The 17375-nt window shown below is 43.7% G+C and overlaps 1 protein-coding gene across 1 annotated transcript; it reads right to left on the bottom strand.

Moving 5' to 3' along the window:
• Window positions 1–11129: 11129 nt before the first annotated feature.
• On the bottom strand, window positions 11130–16858 carry CRYGS (crystallin gamma S). Its single transcript, XM_039241660.1, is given in 4 exon segments — window positions 11130–11465; window positions 11878–12120; window positions 16737–16808; window positions 16811–16858. Coding segments are annotated over 4 exon segments (636 nt in total). The 3' UTR covers window positions 11130–11192.
• Between the last annotated feature and the right edge of the window lie 517 nt (window positions 16859–17375).

The following is a 17375-nucleotide window of genomic DNA, read 5'->3' as shown; positions in this document are numbered from 1 at the left end:
CAGAGAAGACATTGTATCCATCCAAGAAATGGAAGTGAAGAGGGCCCAGCCTAAGATGTCAGGGAGCCTTGATATTTCTGAGACAGAAAGTGTGCTGGGCACAGGGTGGTGGCTGAGTACACGCTGGCCCTCCTGTCCTTCTCGTCCCCACGCAGTCTCTGGTGGAGGTTTCTGCAGAGACCAGGGTACTGAGTAGACGGGTGGGGCATTGAGGGGACTAAGACAGAACCAGCTGCCGTGGGGGTGGGTGGGTGAGGTTGAAGACCAGGGACACTGAGAAGGACTGCCAAGCACAGATAGTTTTCTCCTGGCCTGACAGCTGCTGTCAGTCAGGGAACCAGATGGAATAATGAGGTAAGATTCTCCCCGCACAGAAGCTACCCTCTGGGAGCAAAGCAGGTGCTTTTAGATACAGAGCCACTAGAGGGCCACTGGTTGCCATGCAGTCATTTGCTTATAGGAGTGCAGGAAGAAGCTCCCAGATGCCCTCCCCAGTTACAGCCAGGAGCCCGCCTTCCGTAACCTTTGTAGGCCTGGAGGAAGGATACAAATGGAGGCACGTGTGTCAGATGTCCAAACATTTGGAAACCATAAACAAGCTATTCCCGTAGCCGGCCTGCATTCCCAGCCAGGGCCTTGAAACCTCTTCCCAAGCAACACCCCTGTGCCCCAGTGGCTAAAGGAGGCAAGCCCTCCCCTGGGTCAGCCCACCACTGGTGAGCCTCCGACCTGCTGGCTCAGGACAGGCCAGCATACCAGCTGTGACTAGGCCCTCTGAACTCGAGAGAGGCCCTGACACCATCAAGGTCCCCAGGAAGGCTAGGCAGGCATGCGCCCCTCCCTGAGCGTCATTTTGCCAACTCAGGATTTCCAGGCAGTTCTAAGCACCTCCCCATACTACATCGCCCGAATAGAGGGAGGGGAAAGAACATCGTTATCCTGTGGAAATTTCTCTGGCTAGATACCCACCTTGCATAATTTGAAGCAATTATAAACAAAGCAGGCCTTCTGGAAACAACCCAGTCGCTTTCTACTGGTAAACGGTAAAACAGTGTGCTACATCCAGACAACAGAATGTTACTCAGTAATGAGAATGCACCACACGTATATGCAACCATATGTAAAAAAGCCACTCCTAAAGCACTCAAAAGCATTATGTTAAGTGAGAGAAGCCAGACATCAGAAGGCTGTATACCGCATGAGTCCCCCCGTCTGACCTACTGGGAGATGCAGGCTACGGGGAGAGAAGGCGGATCAATGTTTGCCAGGGCGGGACAGTGTGCTGGGATTAACTATCCAGGGACAGAAGGGACTCTGGGTGATGAAAATGTTCTCTGTGTTGATAGTCTGGTGGTTACACAACTGTATACATTGGTCAAAAGCCATCAAGCCAAACACTTAAAAAATGGGGAGTTTTATAGTTTGTAAATTATACCTTAATGCTAAGCCCCCAAATAAATAAGTAAATCATTCAGATCATCTTTCCCTGGCTTCCTAGGGCAGAGGCTATGATTTGCTCTTCCCTGGTCTGCGGGTCCATTTCAACCCAAGTGACTGTCTCCTGTAATTACCCCCTCACTCAATTGGTTACCAAACCAGAGAGCGAGACCGACAGACAGACAGAGGAAGAGAGTTAGGTAGAATATATTTTTGTATTTTGGAGTCTGTGAGATGTAGGATTCTCCTAAGTGCAGGCCCAAGGCAGGGAAAGGATCATCCTTCCAAGGCCAAGAACATTATGAGAATGTCACAGACTGAGAGCATCTCCTTTGAGGAGTCTGGGTATCCTTCAACTTCTACGCAATAAATTCTCTCCTACTTAACACATAACTTTTTTTCTTTTAAGTTTTCTTGTTTGTTTAGTAATCTCTAAACCTAACGTGGGGCTCTAACTCATGACCCCAAGGTCAAGAGTCACATGTTCTTCCCAGTGAGCCAGCCAGGTGCCCCCACACAACTCTTTAATAGTAAACCTTTCATGAATGCTGAGTTTTGTGTTTTTAAAGAGTTCCATAGAAAGTCACTTTTAAATAAATATCCCCCCCTCCGCCAGTTTACTCATTCTGCAAATTTGAAATTTTCCACTGATGGTATTTGCTTATAAGGGAGTATACCTGAAGGATATGCCATCACCCTTCCATTTTGTTTGACAGATGTGCCATAAGTGTGTTCTCATGATGGTGGGGCCCAGCTGAAAACCAGAAAAACGTCGGACAGAAGGGTAAAAGATAGGACAAAAAAATGATAAACACAATGCATTTCTGTTTGTCTTTCTGATGTGGGCTCATAGATGCTCGCACATCCCCCCAGTCTTGTATTTCACTAAATTACATGAAATCATAGGAGCCACTCCCTTTGAAAGTATACCTTACATTTATGATAAAAATGAGGGAAATGGCTTTATTAGAAATCATCATGCCATGGGGCGACTTTTGGCATGAGCACCTGTTATGCCAAAGGGTTGCTCTTGACTGTGGAGGTCTAGGAAACCTGTAATCCCCGTTGAAGTCACATGGCCTTTCAGTGACTCTATTTCCTCATATGTAAAATGGAAAAACAATTATCTTTCTTTTCTCGTATAAGCATGGTGACGGGCAAATGAAGTATGTGGAAGAGCTTTATGAACTCGGAAACAGGATGTGCCAATGTGACCTGCTACTGAGTGGCTGTGAGTCACAGGCAGCCTGGTGTGACAATGTGACTCCCTTACAATGGCAAGGACCTTTAGAGGGGGGCCCCCAAAGCTTGCTTGTGGTTGGGATGTTTTTATTTCTAGTTTATAATCAAGCTACAGGCAGCCTCCTTTCCCCTCGTCCTGCTTACAGGAACACAGGCTAGAGATTTCCTCGTTCTGTCCCGAGGACCTGAGCCTGGATTACTGGCCTTGTCAGAATCACCCAGGTTACTGTGAGCTCGGGGACACCACCAGCGTGTTCTCAGAAACTGTGGGGGTCAGCACTACAGCCAGGCCTGCCATTGTCTGGCCCCACGGTTCAGTGAACAGGCTAATGTGGCCTGTTCAGGGAGGTGGGGCGTGAACAATGGGAACAAATCTCTGCTCCCTACGCTCCCGAGAGGCAAAGCGCTGGCAGGATTTCCCCCAGAGCTAATCAATTCCGGAACCACTCAACCAGGGTGCTGAGTCCCTACGGTTGCTGACTCACAAAGGGCCACACTGGTGCCCGGGAAATGAGAAACCATTTCACCAAAGGGAAAGGAAATGAGATCGGTTAGCAGAGATCAGAGAAGACCTAGGGGACAGCACAGGCCGGGCAGAGATGAAGGGCAGGAGATTAACTTCCCCCTTCTGTGCACGGAGTTGCTGCCTTCAGAGGCACAAAGCATTCTGCTTGCCCTTGGCTCCTGCCACTGCCTCCGCCCACTCTCTCACCTCTTCCCATCTACCTGCTGGCCCATCAGGACCTCAGACTACCTCACACGCACCTAAGTCATCAATCACTAAAGCAGAGAGGGGCTGGAGATACCACCAGCCTGCTAGTTCCCAAACTTTGCACCACCAACTCTTCTTAAGCCTCTTTCTACAGGGATCCCATCTTTGGGAGATTTTTTAAATAGCTGCCTTTATTAAGTACCTGTTCCTGTAGGTTGTTCACAGGGCTAAGAATTCTAATTATCTCCTCCAATGCCAACAAAACCACTGGGAAGTAGGTCTAATTATATCTCTATTTTACATATGAAGAGGCTCAGACTAAGAAGTGTGTTTGCCTGAAATACTACAACTAGAAAATCGGAGAATCAGAACTGAAACTAGGTCTGTGGGGCTTCAAGGCCCCACACACTAGCAGCATTTAAGAAGAAATAGCTTATGCTCCCAGCAATTGTACTCCTAGATAGATATATATACACTCAAGAAAAACGAACCTGAACATCCAAACTTGTACATAAATGTTTACTGCAATATCATTTATAATAGTCAAAAAGTAAAAATAACTCAAATGTCCGCCTACTGACTAATGGGTAAACAAAATGTGAATTGTCCATACAATGGACTATTATTTGGCCATGGGAAAGAATGAAGCACTGATATATGCTACACCGTGGATGATCCTTGAAAACATTTTGCTAAATGAAAGAAGCCAGTCACAAAAGACCACATAATATATGATTTCATTGACTTGAAATGTCTAGAATAAGTAATATATTATACAGATATAAGTGACTTACGTAATACTTATATTTATAAGTGAATACATAGATACAGAAAGTAGATTAGTGATTGGTGGAAAATAGGGACATAAGGTGGCCATCCCTAAAGGGTATGGGGTTTCTTTCTGAGGTGATGAAAATGTTCTGTAATTGACTATGGTGATGGGTGCACATATCTATGAATGTACTAAAATCCATAGAGTTGTACACTTCAAACAGGTGAATAGTATGGCGTGTGGATTCTGTCCCAATAAAGCCATTTAAGGGAAAATAGCCCAGCATGCTATGACTGGGAAGGCACGGTGGTTCTGTCTCACAAAGACTGAGAAGCAGAGGCCGTGTGATGCCGTGGAAGAGCAAGAGCTTTGGCACCAGTGACCTTGGACCACTCATTTAGCCTCACTGAGCCCTGGTTCTCTGTCTGTAAACTGGGGCGAGTGAGCCCCACCTTACCAAGTTGCTGCAGGGTATAGGAAAGCCCCCCGCCCCTCTAGTTCTCAGAGTTCCTGATTTTGAAGCATGAGACTTGAGTGAAGAGGTAGGGGCGCATGGTGTCTGTCCATAGACCGAGGTTTGCCTTGCATTGAAGTCACACCCACAAGGGATGCACGTCTCTTGTGAGGACCACAGGCTGGTCAGCCAGAGGGCCAGAAGGAAAGCTTGAGGATTCACTGCCCCCTGTCCCCCGAGAGACCCCAAATAAGAGAGACTAGGTAGAGGTTAGAAAAGAGGAGGATTTTTGTGAAATCTAGAGACAACCCTGCTGCCCTTGTCCAGGGGTCCCTGAAGGATGGATGGTGTCGGCGAGAGAGAGTGAGAGAACCCTGCGATTCTTTCTGACCACCAGGCAGCCATCTCTGTCCTGTCGGTTTTGGTGTCTTTATTTAAAGGTCCAACGGCAACATGAGACCATGAAAAGGAATTTTTACGATGGAAAACTCTTTGTGATGAGATGCTTTGAAAAGTGTACAAAAACAGGTTTTTTGGAAGTACTCTTGCAGAATTACCTCAATCATAGTGAGGTTGAGTAAATCTTACAACTACAGAAATAACAATATGTTCTTAGTGAAAAACAGGATGACATACATATTTGTTCTAAGTGAATAATGCTAGTATTAGGACCTAGGTTAAGTTGTATATAGATAGGCTAGGAGTCATTCTATCTGGCTTGCAAGAGGACGAATGTTTTTGAGCTAGTTAATAAGTTGTTTGTGGAAACTTTTTTTTAATGTTTTATTTATTTCCGAGAGTGAGACAGAGAGACAGAGACAGAGTGAGCAGAGGAGGGTCAGAAAGAGAGGGAGACACAGAATCTGAAGCAGGCTCCAGGCTCTGAGCTAGCTGTCAGCACAGAGTCCAACACGGGGCTCGAACCCATGAACCGTGAGATCATGACCTGAGCCAAAGTCGGACGCTCAACCTACTGAACCACCCAGGCGGCCCTGTGGAAACTTTTTTGACCTGATGCTGAATGTGTAAACATCATGGACGTCCTAAATGTGTCAGCCTTTGTTTTTAGGTTATGTTTTAGCTACTCTTATCCATCCTCATCCCAGCCGCCAGTGTTAGGGAGGGTGTCTGTGGAAAGTAGGCCTCAGGGAAGGGACTGCCATACATCACCAGTTAGAAAAGGTTTAAGTATTAACTTAAGTTCCACCCTTATCTGTTCCTTAACTCTAAATTAGGCTCTTTGTCTCGGGGCCAGGCTCAATTGTAACTCTTGTGTTCTTAACCCCCTTTATTATCTAAGTCTTGGATCTACAAGGCCCATAGGAAGAGCCTTTTTGACAATCATCCACAGTGCTTTCATCTAAAATCTCTTTTGAAGAGGCAGGAATATGCTTTTCCTTATGAGGTATCTGTGTGGGGAATATTGGTCTGATTTGGAATATTGTGAGGCCTGGTCAATACCAGCAGCCTCACTTCCAACCTGAGCCAGTAGTAGCAGAAGGAGATACCAGTTTTTCATTTCTCATGACAGGAGTTGTGCAAACCTGCCATTTCCTCACTGTGACTGTCATCCAGCGAGGCCAGTGTGGCTCCCAACACCCTTGGATAATGGTGGGAACCAGAACCAGGAGAGAGGCCTATGAGGGAGCTAAGGGGAGGCCAGCCTCCTCTGGGAATGTAGCTCTTTTGCAAGATGGTGGGATGGGTTGGATAATTCTGATGTATGTCTTCCCAACTATGAAGCATCTGCCAAAAAGGCAGAGATGCTTCTTGGAAAACAACTGGGGGATAGAAAGAGGCATAAAAAGACTAAACAAGTAAAAAATAAATAAATAAATAAAGCAAAAACCAAACAGTTGGGTAACAGAGGTACTTACATGCTAGGAAAATGGTGCGAACATGTCAGCCATTAGTGGTAGAGTACAAGTTCTGTATTTATGAGTTTGTCCACTCACTAAAACTGACTTGTGGTTCCAAAACCACTACTTACAGTGCGTTTCATGTCATTCAAGGACATGAGCAGAGCAGCAAACAATTCGAGTCACCCAATGCTCATGTTTCCAGCTGAGGTCAAATGAATGCTCTGCCTTCTGGTTTCAGCTCTTATACTGTAAACAAGTGTTTGGTTTGGTTACACTCTATTTGATGCCATGTTTTTGGCATCGTTTTGTTTTTGGTTGCTGATTTAGCTACATAAAACCATGCCCAAATGTAGTGCCGAAGTGGTGTTTAGTGTTCCTAAGCAAGCTTCCCTAAGAAAGTTGCGATAGGCCTTACAGAGAGAATGTTTGTTAGTCTTCATTCAGGCACAGGCTGGCAGTGAGTTCAATGTTAATGAATCAACAATACACATTAAATAAGGTATCTTTAAACTGAAACATATATTTTTAAAAAGTTCTGTACTGATTAGCTGACAAAAATGTTGTGACCAGAAGCTCACAGGCACCTAACCCTGTATTTTCTCCAGCAACCACAGTTCAGTATCTGCTATCCAGTGTTCAAGCCTGTATAGACCACAACTATTGCAAACATGAGAAATGGCCATGCATGCTGTGTGTTTTTAATGCATTCTCTTGTTTTAATGTTCACACAGTAGGTGTCACCTTTTGTGTGACTTACAGATAAGAAAGTTGAGGAGCACCTGGATGACACTGTCAGGTAAGTGTGACTGTTGACTTTGGCTCAGGCCATTATCTCATGGTCATGAGATTGAGCCCCATGCTTAGCATGGAGCCTACTTAGGATTCTCTCTCTCTCTCTCTCTCTCTCTCTCTCTCTCCTTTCCCTCTTCCTCTCTCCCCTATGTGCCTTCTCTCTCTCTCTCTCTCTCTCAAAATAAATATTTTTTTTAAAAAAGGAAGTTTAGGTTATATACCAGATAATATGACTTAGAGCTCACATGGAGAAGTGGTAGGATTTCAGTCCATTTCTCTCTAACTCTTCAGGGAGGAAGGGAACTCTTCAGCACTTGAGCTGGAATGCCAGTTCTTAGAAAAGTGTGGTCAAGTCCATATTGGGGGCCATTGGAAGGGCACAAGGAGAGCTGAGTGTGGTCAAGAACAGGGCATTTCTGACAAAGGAGGGTGAGAGAATGGAGCAGATGTAGTCCAGTCAGGTTATGGCTGGACAGTGAGGAAAAGATAATCTGCAATCAGCCCAGAAAAGCACCGGAGGGAAGAGTCTGGGGCCCAGCCACCCCAAGAGAGAAGCAATGGAAGGAACAGGAGTTGTTCAGCCTAGAAATGAGAGTGTGGAGACAAACAGGAGAGATCTTTATATACCTAAAGGGCGATCTTGGGAATGGAGGACTAGATGGAAAGCAGAACTTGGATCACGGGTTCAGAGGTACAGGAGGCAGATTTTTTGACTCCCTGGAAGCAACATTTTCTGATATTCAGAGCTCTTCAACAAGCCAAGATTGCATACTGAAGGTCCATAGGCTAACTCTGGATGCAGACACATTTTGTCAGCTCATGGTGCTTTCTGAAAAATTGTATTTAAATGCCCTGCTGTGGGACACGTGTCTCCAGTTTCCAGAGCTTGTGCCATTCCCTGTACTCTATGTCCCACATCACTCGTGTATTACTTGACTTACCCCTCAAGTATAGGGTTGACTGGTATAGCAAAGACAAATGCAGGATGCACAGTTAAATTTGAATTTGAGACAGATGACAAATACTTTTTTGTATAACTATGTCCCATGCAATACTTGGGATATTCTTGTACTGTTTATAGTTAGTTGTACCCCAATACTTGTGATTTACTAACACCATCCCATATTCAATCTGGAAGCCCTACCCTGGAGACCTTTTTTTTTTTTTTAATTTTTTAATGTTTTATTTATTTCTGAGAGAGAGAGAGAGAGACTGTGAGCAGGGGAGGGGCAGAGAGAGAGGGAGACACAGAATCCGAAGCAGGCTCCAGGCTCTGAGCTGTCTGAGCTGCACAGAACCTGACGCGGAGCTCGAACCCATGAACTGTGAGATCATGACCTGAGCTGAAGTCGGATGCTTAACCGACTGAGCTACCCAGGCGCCCCCCTGGAGACCTTAAATAGGAGCCCCTGATGCTGCATTTTGAGGAAGTGGTTTCTATCTTTGGGATATATTCAAAGACTTAGAGGAATGCTAGGGATAGAAATAGGGCTAAAATGGTCTAAATATGCCCTTGCCCTATTTTCTTGAGATTCCCTGTTTCAGAGAGACAAAACAATAAAAGCTAGAGGGAGATAATAATTCTAAATAACAACGTGGGTGCTATTCTGGGTGTGCTTGACAGGTGGGACTCTGGCTTGTGCTCTAACAGCAGAATGTTCTAGTAGAACTGGGATTGATTGATAGATAGGGACATGAAGTGTTTTTGATCTCAAATATCAATTGCTAGTAAAATTCTTGTTAAGTGCAAGCTGATTGATGTGTATACAGCTGGGGAGAATGGTGGCAATCCCTTTCTGGATCAGGGCATGAACCAAGAGGCATCTAACATTCCCAAATGATAATTCTGTTTTATCTGTCAAAAGCCATCTTCTACTGCTCTGAGACTGGGGTAAGTCATCCTGACACTTGTTTTCCTATCCTGCTGCCAGAACTGCTTTTCTGGTTGTTTTGAACAGACTGTGACCGACTCACCAGGCATATCAACCATGGCAGTGGTTGATATGAAAGCAGAGGCTGGCTCTCATGCACTGTTACCACAGTTTCCTCCGCAGAAAAGGAGGGACAAGATATCGGAGGTCATTTCCAGAAATTGTGCTGCTGAAAGTACGTGTCGGTAGTCTTTGGTCATCAGCCAGCCTTTCTGCATCCTCCCCCTGATCTCCAAAGAATCAGGGTTTATATTCAGTAGGACTTGGGCAAGCATTTGGTCCAACTCTCTCATTTTGGAGATAGAGCAAGTTCGCTTCATGGTGGGTGACAAGGTCCAGAGCTCTTTGTGGCTCAGTGGGTGGTCTCCCCTTCACCTTCTATGGTTCATCTTTTCTCCCTCTTACTTTTACTCAAATTTTTCAAAGTCCTTCACTTGAAACTGAGAAAATGACCAAAGGCAGGGGAAGTTAACAAAATGAATAAAATCTTTGGGGGAGAGTATGTGGTACCTACTAATGTATAGACTGAAGTGCACACAAAGGCAGTATCCTTAGCAGTTCTAATTTGTCCCTTTCTGGAAAGGGTCCTAGGAGACATGGGCTCTACCCTCCCTTTAAAGGCCGGCATCTCCAGAGCATCCCAGGTTCACTGAGATGCTCATGAAGAATTCCTAGTGATGCTGGGCTTCCTTAAACATTCTCCCCTTCCTCAAGATTAAATAGATAGAATCTCTGGGGTTACTCTAAGTGAGTAAAACTCAATAAAACTCCATTTCAACTATTTTAGTTGGGACCAATTATCTGATATTTCCTTTCTCAAAAAGACTGAAATTGAAGTTGAGAAGTAGCTGATCCAGGAACCTCTGAATCTGAAGCAAGAGCCTTCAGGTGACTTATGACTCCACCATTTTCTAGTGATTGCTGTTTTCACTGTCCATTCTTTAATTTTTTTTCTTAATATTTATTTTTGAGAGAGAGTGTGAGTTGGGAAGGGGCAGAGAGAGAGAGGGACAGAGGATTCTTTGTGGGTACAATGCTGGTAGCAGTGAGCCTGATGTGGAGTTTGAACCCATGAACTGTAAGATCATGAACAGAGCCAAAGTCAGATGCTCAACTGACTGAACCATCCAGCGCCCCTCACTGTCCATTCTTTTTTAATGTTTATTTATTTTTGAGAGAGAGACAGAGCGTGAGCAGGGGAGGGGCAGAGAGAGAGGGAGACACAGTATCTGAAGTAGGCTCCAGGCTCTAAGCTGTCAGCACAGAGCCCAACATGGGGCTCGAACTCACAAGCTGTGAGATCATGACCTGAGCTGAGGTCGGATGCTTAACTGAGCCACCCAGCGCCCCTCACTGTCCATTCTTGATAGGTATTGTCTCCTCCATGAGACCTACAGGGGACCCTGCCCTTTCCACCTCTTAGATTCCTCAATATCTTGTACTTCCATTATGCATACAGTCCCCAGGCCAGCATGTGTTGAATGAATGAGTTGGAAATGAAGGGAAAAGACCAGGAGCTGAGGAAACATCAATATCCTAAACCAAACCCTGATTCTTTCAGTCACCAGTTGGCGAACTCGGGCAAGTTTTTAGTTTCTCTAAGCCTCTCTGTTCTTCTCTATAAAATGCAAATAAACCACCTCTCCTACAGGGTTGTTGAGAAAAAAATGGAATAGTGAAGGCACCCAAAAAGTAGTAGCTATTCTTATTGTGACCTGTTGAATCAATATAAGACCACCAAGGAGAACCACCACGTGTCAGTATGATTTTCTGACTTTTCATGCAGTCCCATTGGCACAATGTTATATATCGGCGGCCTGAAGGAAGATTTGCTTTGTGTCTCTGCCTGCTGTGTTGGCACTATTGTACTAGTCCCTAAGAGTGTCTAACGAGAGGCACTACAATCAACAGTAGAATGCATGCCAATTGTTTTATTAATGATGCCTATTTGGATGACAAGGCCAGCCAGCCTGTGGCCGCATCCCTGCCCTTACTCCACAATGCGGCGGAAAGACTGCACAGCTGGGGAAGCTGCACCCCAGTCGATGGGCTTCCGGTACTCCTTCTTGTCCAGGAGGTACTGCCTGCCACGGTAGTTGGGTAGCTCGTAGAAAATCCAGGCACCCTCCAGCACCTTACTGGAGTGGACCTCTCGCATGTGGAATTGCTCCATGATGGAAGGGCAGTCTTCAGTGGTTTCATACATCTGACCATTAAAGTCTCCTTTCTCAAAGATCTGAATCTTATACTGGCCTCCACTAGACTGAAAAAAAAAACACAGGAGAAATTAAACAACAATGGTTATGGGAGTCACCAACAGGTCAAGAACTCAGAGAACAGTTGGGTTCAAAGCCCCCAGTCATGGAAGCTAGATGATCTGATCTCTCCCTGCTGTGCACTGTGAAACAGCTGACTTTCAGTAAGAAAAAACTAAAGGCCTTACCGTGTTCAGGAGGGCAAGAGCATGCTCTGGAAATAATTAGTGGATTCAGTCTTGTGATGGACTGACCTAAGGTTTTATGTGAGCCTCAGCAGCCAACAAGAGAAAACACCCTATTAAGGGGTAGGAAAGCCATTAAGAAAATGATTTCACATAAAAGCAAAAAAAAAAAAAAATTGGGGGTGGGGAGAGAGACCGAGAGAGCCAAAGGGAGAGCAAAGGGCCCCAGGCTCACCAGATGAACAGCCCGGCAGGAGCTGAGGCGATCATTGAGGCCCATCCAGTGCTGATACTCAGGGTACTCGCCCCGGGGTAAGATGTACATGTACCCGGCGAAGTTGGGCCTCTCGTACACAGCCCAGGTGCCTCCTTCCACTCTGATGGAATTGCAGCGGCTCAGGTACATGTGGAAATCTGAGCAGTCGCAGTCACAGTCATAGTGGCGGCCTTGGAAATTTTTGTCTTCATAGAAAGTAATCTGAAGGATGGGGGCGCACAAAGAGAAGAAATGAGGGGCTTTCAGGAACACACTGCCCACTTTAGAAATCCCTTTGTCTTCAATTTTGAGGAGAAAATGTATAGTTCTACCTCAGCTCACAACATTTACCTTCTGGCAGACAACTTTAGTTGTCAAAAGTAGGAATGAGAACTTTCTGAAGGCTTAAAATGAAGCAAAACAAGAGTAAGTTGAGCCAGAGTTTCAGACCCAAAGTCATTGCTTCCTCCTTTCTGTTCCCATAACTCACTGTACTTACCACTTTAGAAAATACATTATCCACTTACGTATCTCTCTCCCATCAGACTCCTACTAGACTTCTTCCAGGGGCAAAGACCAAGACTTACTTAGGCCTATGGACCCCTGGACCCAGCGCTTGACAAAACTTCAATAAATGTTTGAGGAAGACGAGTGTGTTCCAAATGCATAAATTCATTATAGGTGATATGGAAGACAGAAAAAAATAAAACATAGACCTTAGCTTTAGAGAGCTTACTTTAGATGGATATAGAGCATATACCTGACAATATTTTGTTCCACATTATTACTTTATTGCCAACAGGATAGTTCCAAAGTAATACAATGGCAAGTCATGAATGTTCTTTGCTTCAAAGTCTTAACCAATTCTCTCTACCACAATCTTTGGGGTAAGCCTGAGACCTTGGATGGCATGGCAACACACAGCCCTGAGAAACAGGAAATGATGAACCTGGGCTCTAGAGCTGTATCTCTACCATCAGTCATGCAACTTCAGGCAAGCTACCTCTCTGGGCCCCAGCTTCGCACTTGTCAGAGCCAAGGACCAGGCTACCTGGCTGTAAACTAAAGCATTCTGTTTGCAACAGGCAATAAGAGTCCCCAGGTACTGCTGGGGCTTCATGAAGAAGGTTCTGAAAAACACTAGACCAAATGGACTACTGAGTTTGTCTCTTCTTGTTCTAAAATTTCACACTCCCAGATTACTGCTAGTTTAGAATGTAAAGGGAAATCACAGGGGTCATGGAGTCAGGCACTTAATTTCCTAGCATTATACCGCCACCTTGTGGTTAGTTTGTTTATCGGTTTAAAAGACAAAAACCATGCGAACCATTTCGTATGAAAGGAGTGGAGAGCCAGGTAGCCTTGAGATGATTTTTGAGGTGAAGATGAAAGTGTAAGTAGGGGGTTTCCAGGAGCAAAGGAGAAAGGATGGCCTGTTCAAAGGAATAAAAGAACATGGTCCATTATAGGGACAAGTAGTTATCAAGCTTGGTGTATATGGACTATGTGGTGAAGTATTAATAGAAAAATAAAGCCAAAAGAGTGACACAGATGGCATTCTGGAATCTCTCCAGTGATTATGGGAGAGATGTAAGGTAGTGGTTCATGCGTGGAAACAGGTGGTTGCCACGGGTGTGTGAGAGACGGTGCCGGCCAGCCAAAAGGCAACTGCTATATACACCACATTAAGCAGTCAAAAGAAATGTAGAATTTGATGACTAATCAGATGTGATGAATGATGGGGAAGCAGAAACCAAGAATGATTTGTAAAAGAGCACAAAGCCTCATTGTTTTCTACAGGTAAGCCTTTCTAGATCGTAGCCTACTGGTGGGTACGTCCATCTACCTTAATCCGCCCTTCCTGTTTCTCTTCACTCTTGTATTTCCTGTTCTCTACAAGCTTCCTGAGTCCTTCCCACCCCTAAATCATCTCTATCTCGTTTCTTCCCCTCCCAAATTTCTCTTCCAGCGTCATTTCCCGTTTTAGCATAGGAGAGAGCCGGAGACACGCGATACCCCTATTTATAGATGAAAACAAAATTGCAGCACCAGTTACTAGCTCAGTGACCTTGGGTATGCCATTGAATCTCACTCAAAGCTCAGGATCTTCATGTGTAAAACTGGATCACAATATCCTCTGCAGAGGGTTGTTCTGAGGTTCATGGGATAATGACAAAAGCACTTAGTGTAATCTGGCTCATAATTGCCAATAAATTCTTGCTACTGTTGTTACAGATAAAGAAGTGAAATGCCTTGCCTAAGGCCAAGAGCTAGGTACAAGGTAGTTGTAGACAAGTGAGTGGATTGCAGAGCAAAGTTCCTGGTTAGTAACATGTGATTCATTTATCTTATCTCCCTTTGCTGTGTCCTGCCTGCACAGCTAGTTCTATTCAACATACACCACTTACTCTCTTGGTAATGGAACAAGACTGATCCTGAGTCTGAGAAGCTGTTCCCAAAGCCTGTGGAAAAATCTTTAGCAAAATCAAGGTAACTTCTCTAAAAAACATCCTATACTCCTTAAGTCAACCTTAATTCAATTCACCTTTGGTTTTTCTGGTCAACTATTGACCAAAAAAGAGGCTTTGCAAGGGTGATGCTGTATGAAGTAAAGTTAAGATCACCTTTTCTTAGTTCAATGTTTCCCACACTTAGTGCCCTCTGCACATATGCCTGGCTAACTTCTATTTCTGAGAAGTGGAAAAAACACGATGTTCTAGAAGGCAACCTTGCTGTCCACCCTTCCAGCAGACTTCTCCCAAGGCTGAAACAAAGTACAGTGTTGCCATGGAGCCATCACTGAGCTCCACAACCAAACTCTCCTTTCAGTGGGGGACTTTCCAAATCTCAGAGCCCAGAGAATGTTATACCTCTACTCAATTTCCCATTTGCAGAAGAACCATGATATCTACTGTATAGTCAGCGGAATTCTTGGGCAAAAAAAAATGTATATATATATAATTTGTGTGTGTGTGTGTGTATGGAGAGAAAGGCTAAGAAATAATGCAAAATTCCTCTCCTCCTCACTTAGTTTTTGAAAAATAGCCTACTAATCCAACATAATAGAAAAATGTCAAGTATGTCAAAGGTAACAAAACCAAACTTAGTAATATGCATTGTTTTTGCCAAGCCCATAACTCTCTGATTAAAAAGATAGAGGGAAAGGGAAATGCAATAGAGAAAGAGTAAGAGATAACTTGCTCCTTTGGCCTAGCAAGTTAGTTAACCACGTGAACAGCCCAGCTACAAGAAACAAAAGAGAGCACAATATTACTACTCTGGAAATCTTTGAAAACCGGGGATATATTCATCTAAGAGGATTCAGTGGCAACAGTCTTCCCTCAAGGCACATGGATTTCTCTAAGGACTTTAAATTCTTTTCAGTGGGATTTGCATGGCATACTTAAGAACCTCAGAGCACTAAAGACACTGTCTCGTTTTTTTTCTCCCCAAATCTTTTAGATGTCAAGTATAATTATTCTATTTTCCAAGTGGAAAAAATCAGACACTAACCAATTCTGGAACAAGTTAACAGGTGCCTCCTAACATGATGTGATGGGAAATATCTGCTACTGCCTATGTGAGATCTCAGGACTTTGTACTAGATACCTGGTCTGGATTTGGGAAAATGTCAATGTCTCAAACAACAAAAAGTAGGGTGACTATTCCATATAAAAGAGGCTAAAGTAAAAAAAGGTTAAAGAAACACGGCAACCAAATGCAATGCATGATCCTTGATTAGATCCTGTATCAGGAAAAGCTAGCCATGAAGCACATTTAGGGGGGCAACTGGGGGAAATGTGAATATAGTCTGAATATTAGGTATTTATGACAAGTTTGGGGGACAAGATGACATTATGTTTATACAGGAGAATGCCCTTGTTTTTGCAGAAACGTGATTAAGTACTTAGGGCACGTTTTGCAGAAACGTGATTAAGTACTTAAGTCTGCTATTTATTGTCAAATGGTTTAGTACAAAAAGAGAAACAGAGACCAAATACAGCAAAATGCTAACATTTGGAGAACGTTAAGTGAGGGATATACAAGTATTTGTTCAACATTTCTTTCTTATTAAGATTCAATGGGTTTGAAACTTTTCAAAGTAAAAAGCTCGGGGGGGGGGGGGGGCGAAAAATTACGCACCGATGAATGGCTTTGACTTAGACTCGCTGGTGAGTGGAAGAGCTAAAATGATTTGAGAATGAAGGTAGGTACCTCATTTCTAAAGCCCTGCCTAAAAGATCGATTTCCAGTCCGACAACGGTGAATCAAATATTTTAAAGGAAATTTTCCTAATGTAAGTAAGCACTTTATTTTAGGAAAGGGACAAAAGTAACTGCTTGAATGAAGGGATATGTAGGATTTAATTCACTTGATTGGTCTTTTAGAACACCACTGGTGGAGGTTAAATTTCACAGAGCAGATTTTTAACTGAATACTAAAAGTTTTCTACTACCCGTACTTCTCTTATCAGCATGTCCTATTCCCGTGGAAATTTCTAGAACATGAGTTGCTGGAAGTCAGAAATTGTGATGATATTAACAGGTTATATACCTGGACAACTGAACATCTCACCACACATAAAGATAAACCCTTAATAAACTGTTGGGTAATTCTGTTACAGTAGAAAATATAATAGGCATTTCTTAATCTTCTCTCCCATTCTTGGCTTTCAAAACACTATCATACTCACCTTCAGGCATAGAAGCAAAAGTGTTTATCCACGTTTCTTTCGACGTATCATTAGGTACATTGGAAAAGAGGAAACGTTCCAAAAGAAAGGAAACACTGGTGAAAAGAAAGTGGTAGGCTAAAAATCAGCATGACCACTGACTTACCTTGGTTCCAGCTTTAGACATTTTGGTGCATAGATTGGCTTCCCCAGTGCTGAAATCCGGAATAGCTACAGATAGTTAGAGGCACAGAGACATTTATACTGGGCTGGTTTCAAATCAAACATTTGCTTAGTCATGAGAATAGGATCCAAAAATTGAGTCAGTCATTTAGAGGCTATTGATGGTTTCTAGAAAAACAATTGGGATTATGAAATAAAGGAAAGCTTCAGTGCCCCTTCTAATGCTTACCAAGCCTTGCTGCATTGTAGACTTTGCTGAGTCAAGGCACCAAAACCCAGCCAAAGTTTTCAAAATTAAAAACAAAAAAGTCCCTCTTACCTGGGCTATTTGGGGATTTCAAGGTGGCTGCTTGTCAGAAAACCAATGTCTTTTTTTTTTTTTTCTCCTTCAACAAAGCTTGCAGGAGAAAAGTCAAAAGGCCACCCTCTAATTCTGAACAGAAGTAACATGCTCCAGAGCAACAAAACTTAAGGACTACTGAAGGCAATGCATGATCTTGTGTTTGAAAGTGTCACAACAAAGAAGATTTTGGGGATGGTTAGCAAAAGTTTTAATATACACTGTATACTCTGCCATTGTAAGGTTTCCCGATTTCAATCAATTTAAGAATCTGTACTACAA

Source organism: Hyaena hyaena, unplaced genomic scaffold (genome assembly GCF_003009895.1).
Source record: "Hyaena hyaena isolate Hyena2069 unplaced genomic scaffold, ASM300989v1 scaffold_199, whole genome shotgun sequence".
Lineage (NCBI taxonomy): Eukaryota > Metazoa > Chordata > Mammalia > Carnivora > Hyaenidae > Hyaena > Hyaena hyaena.
This window is presented reverse-complemented; position numbering and strand designations above follow the sequence as displayed.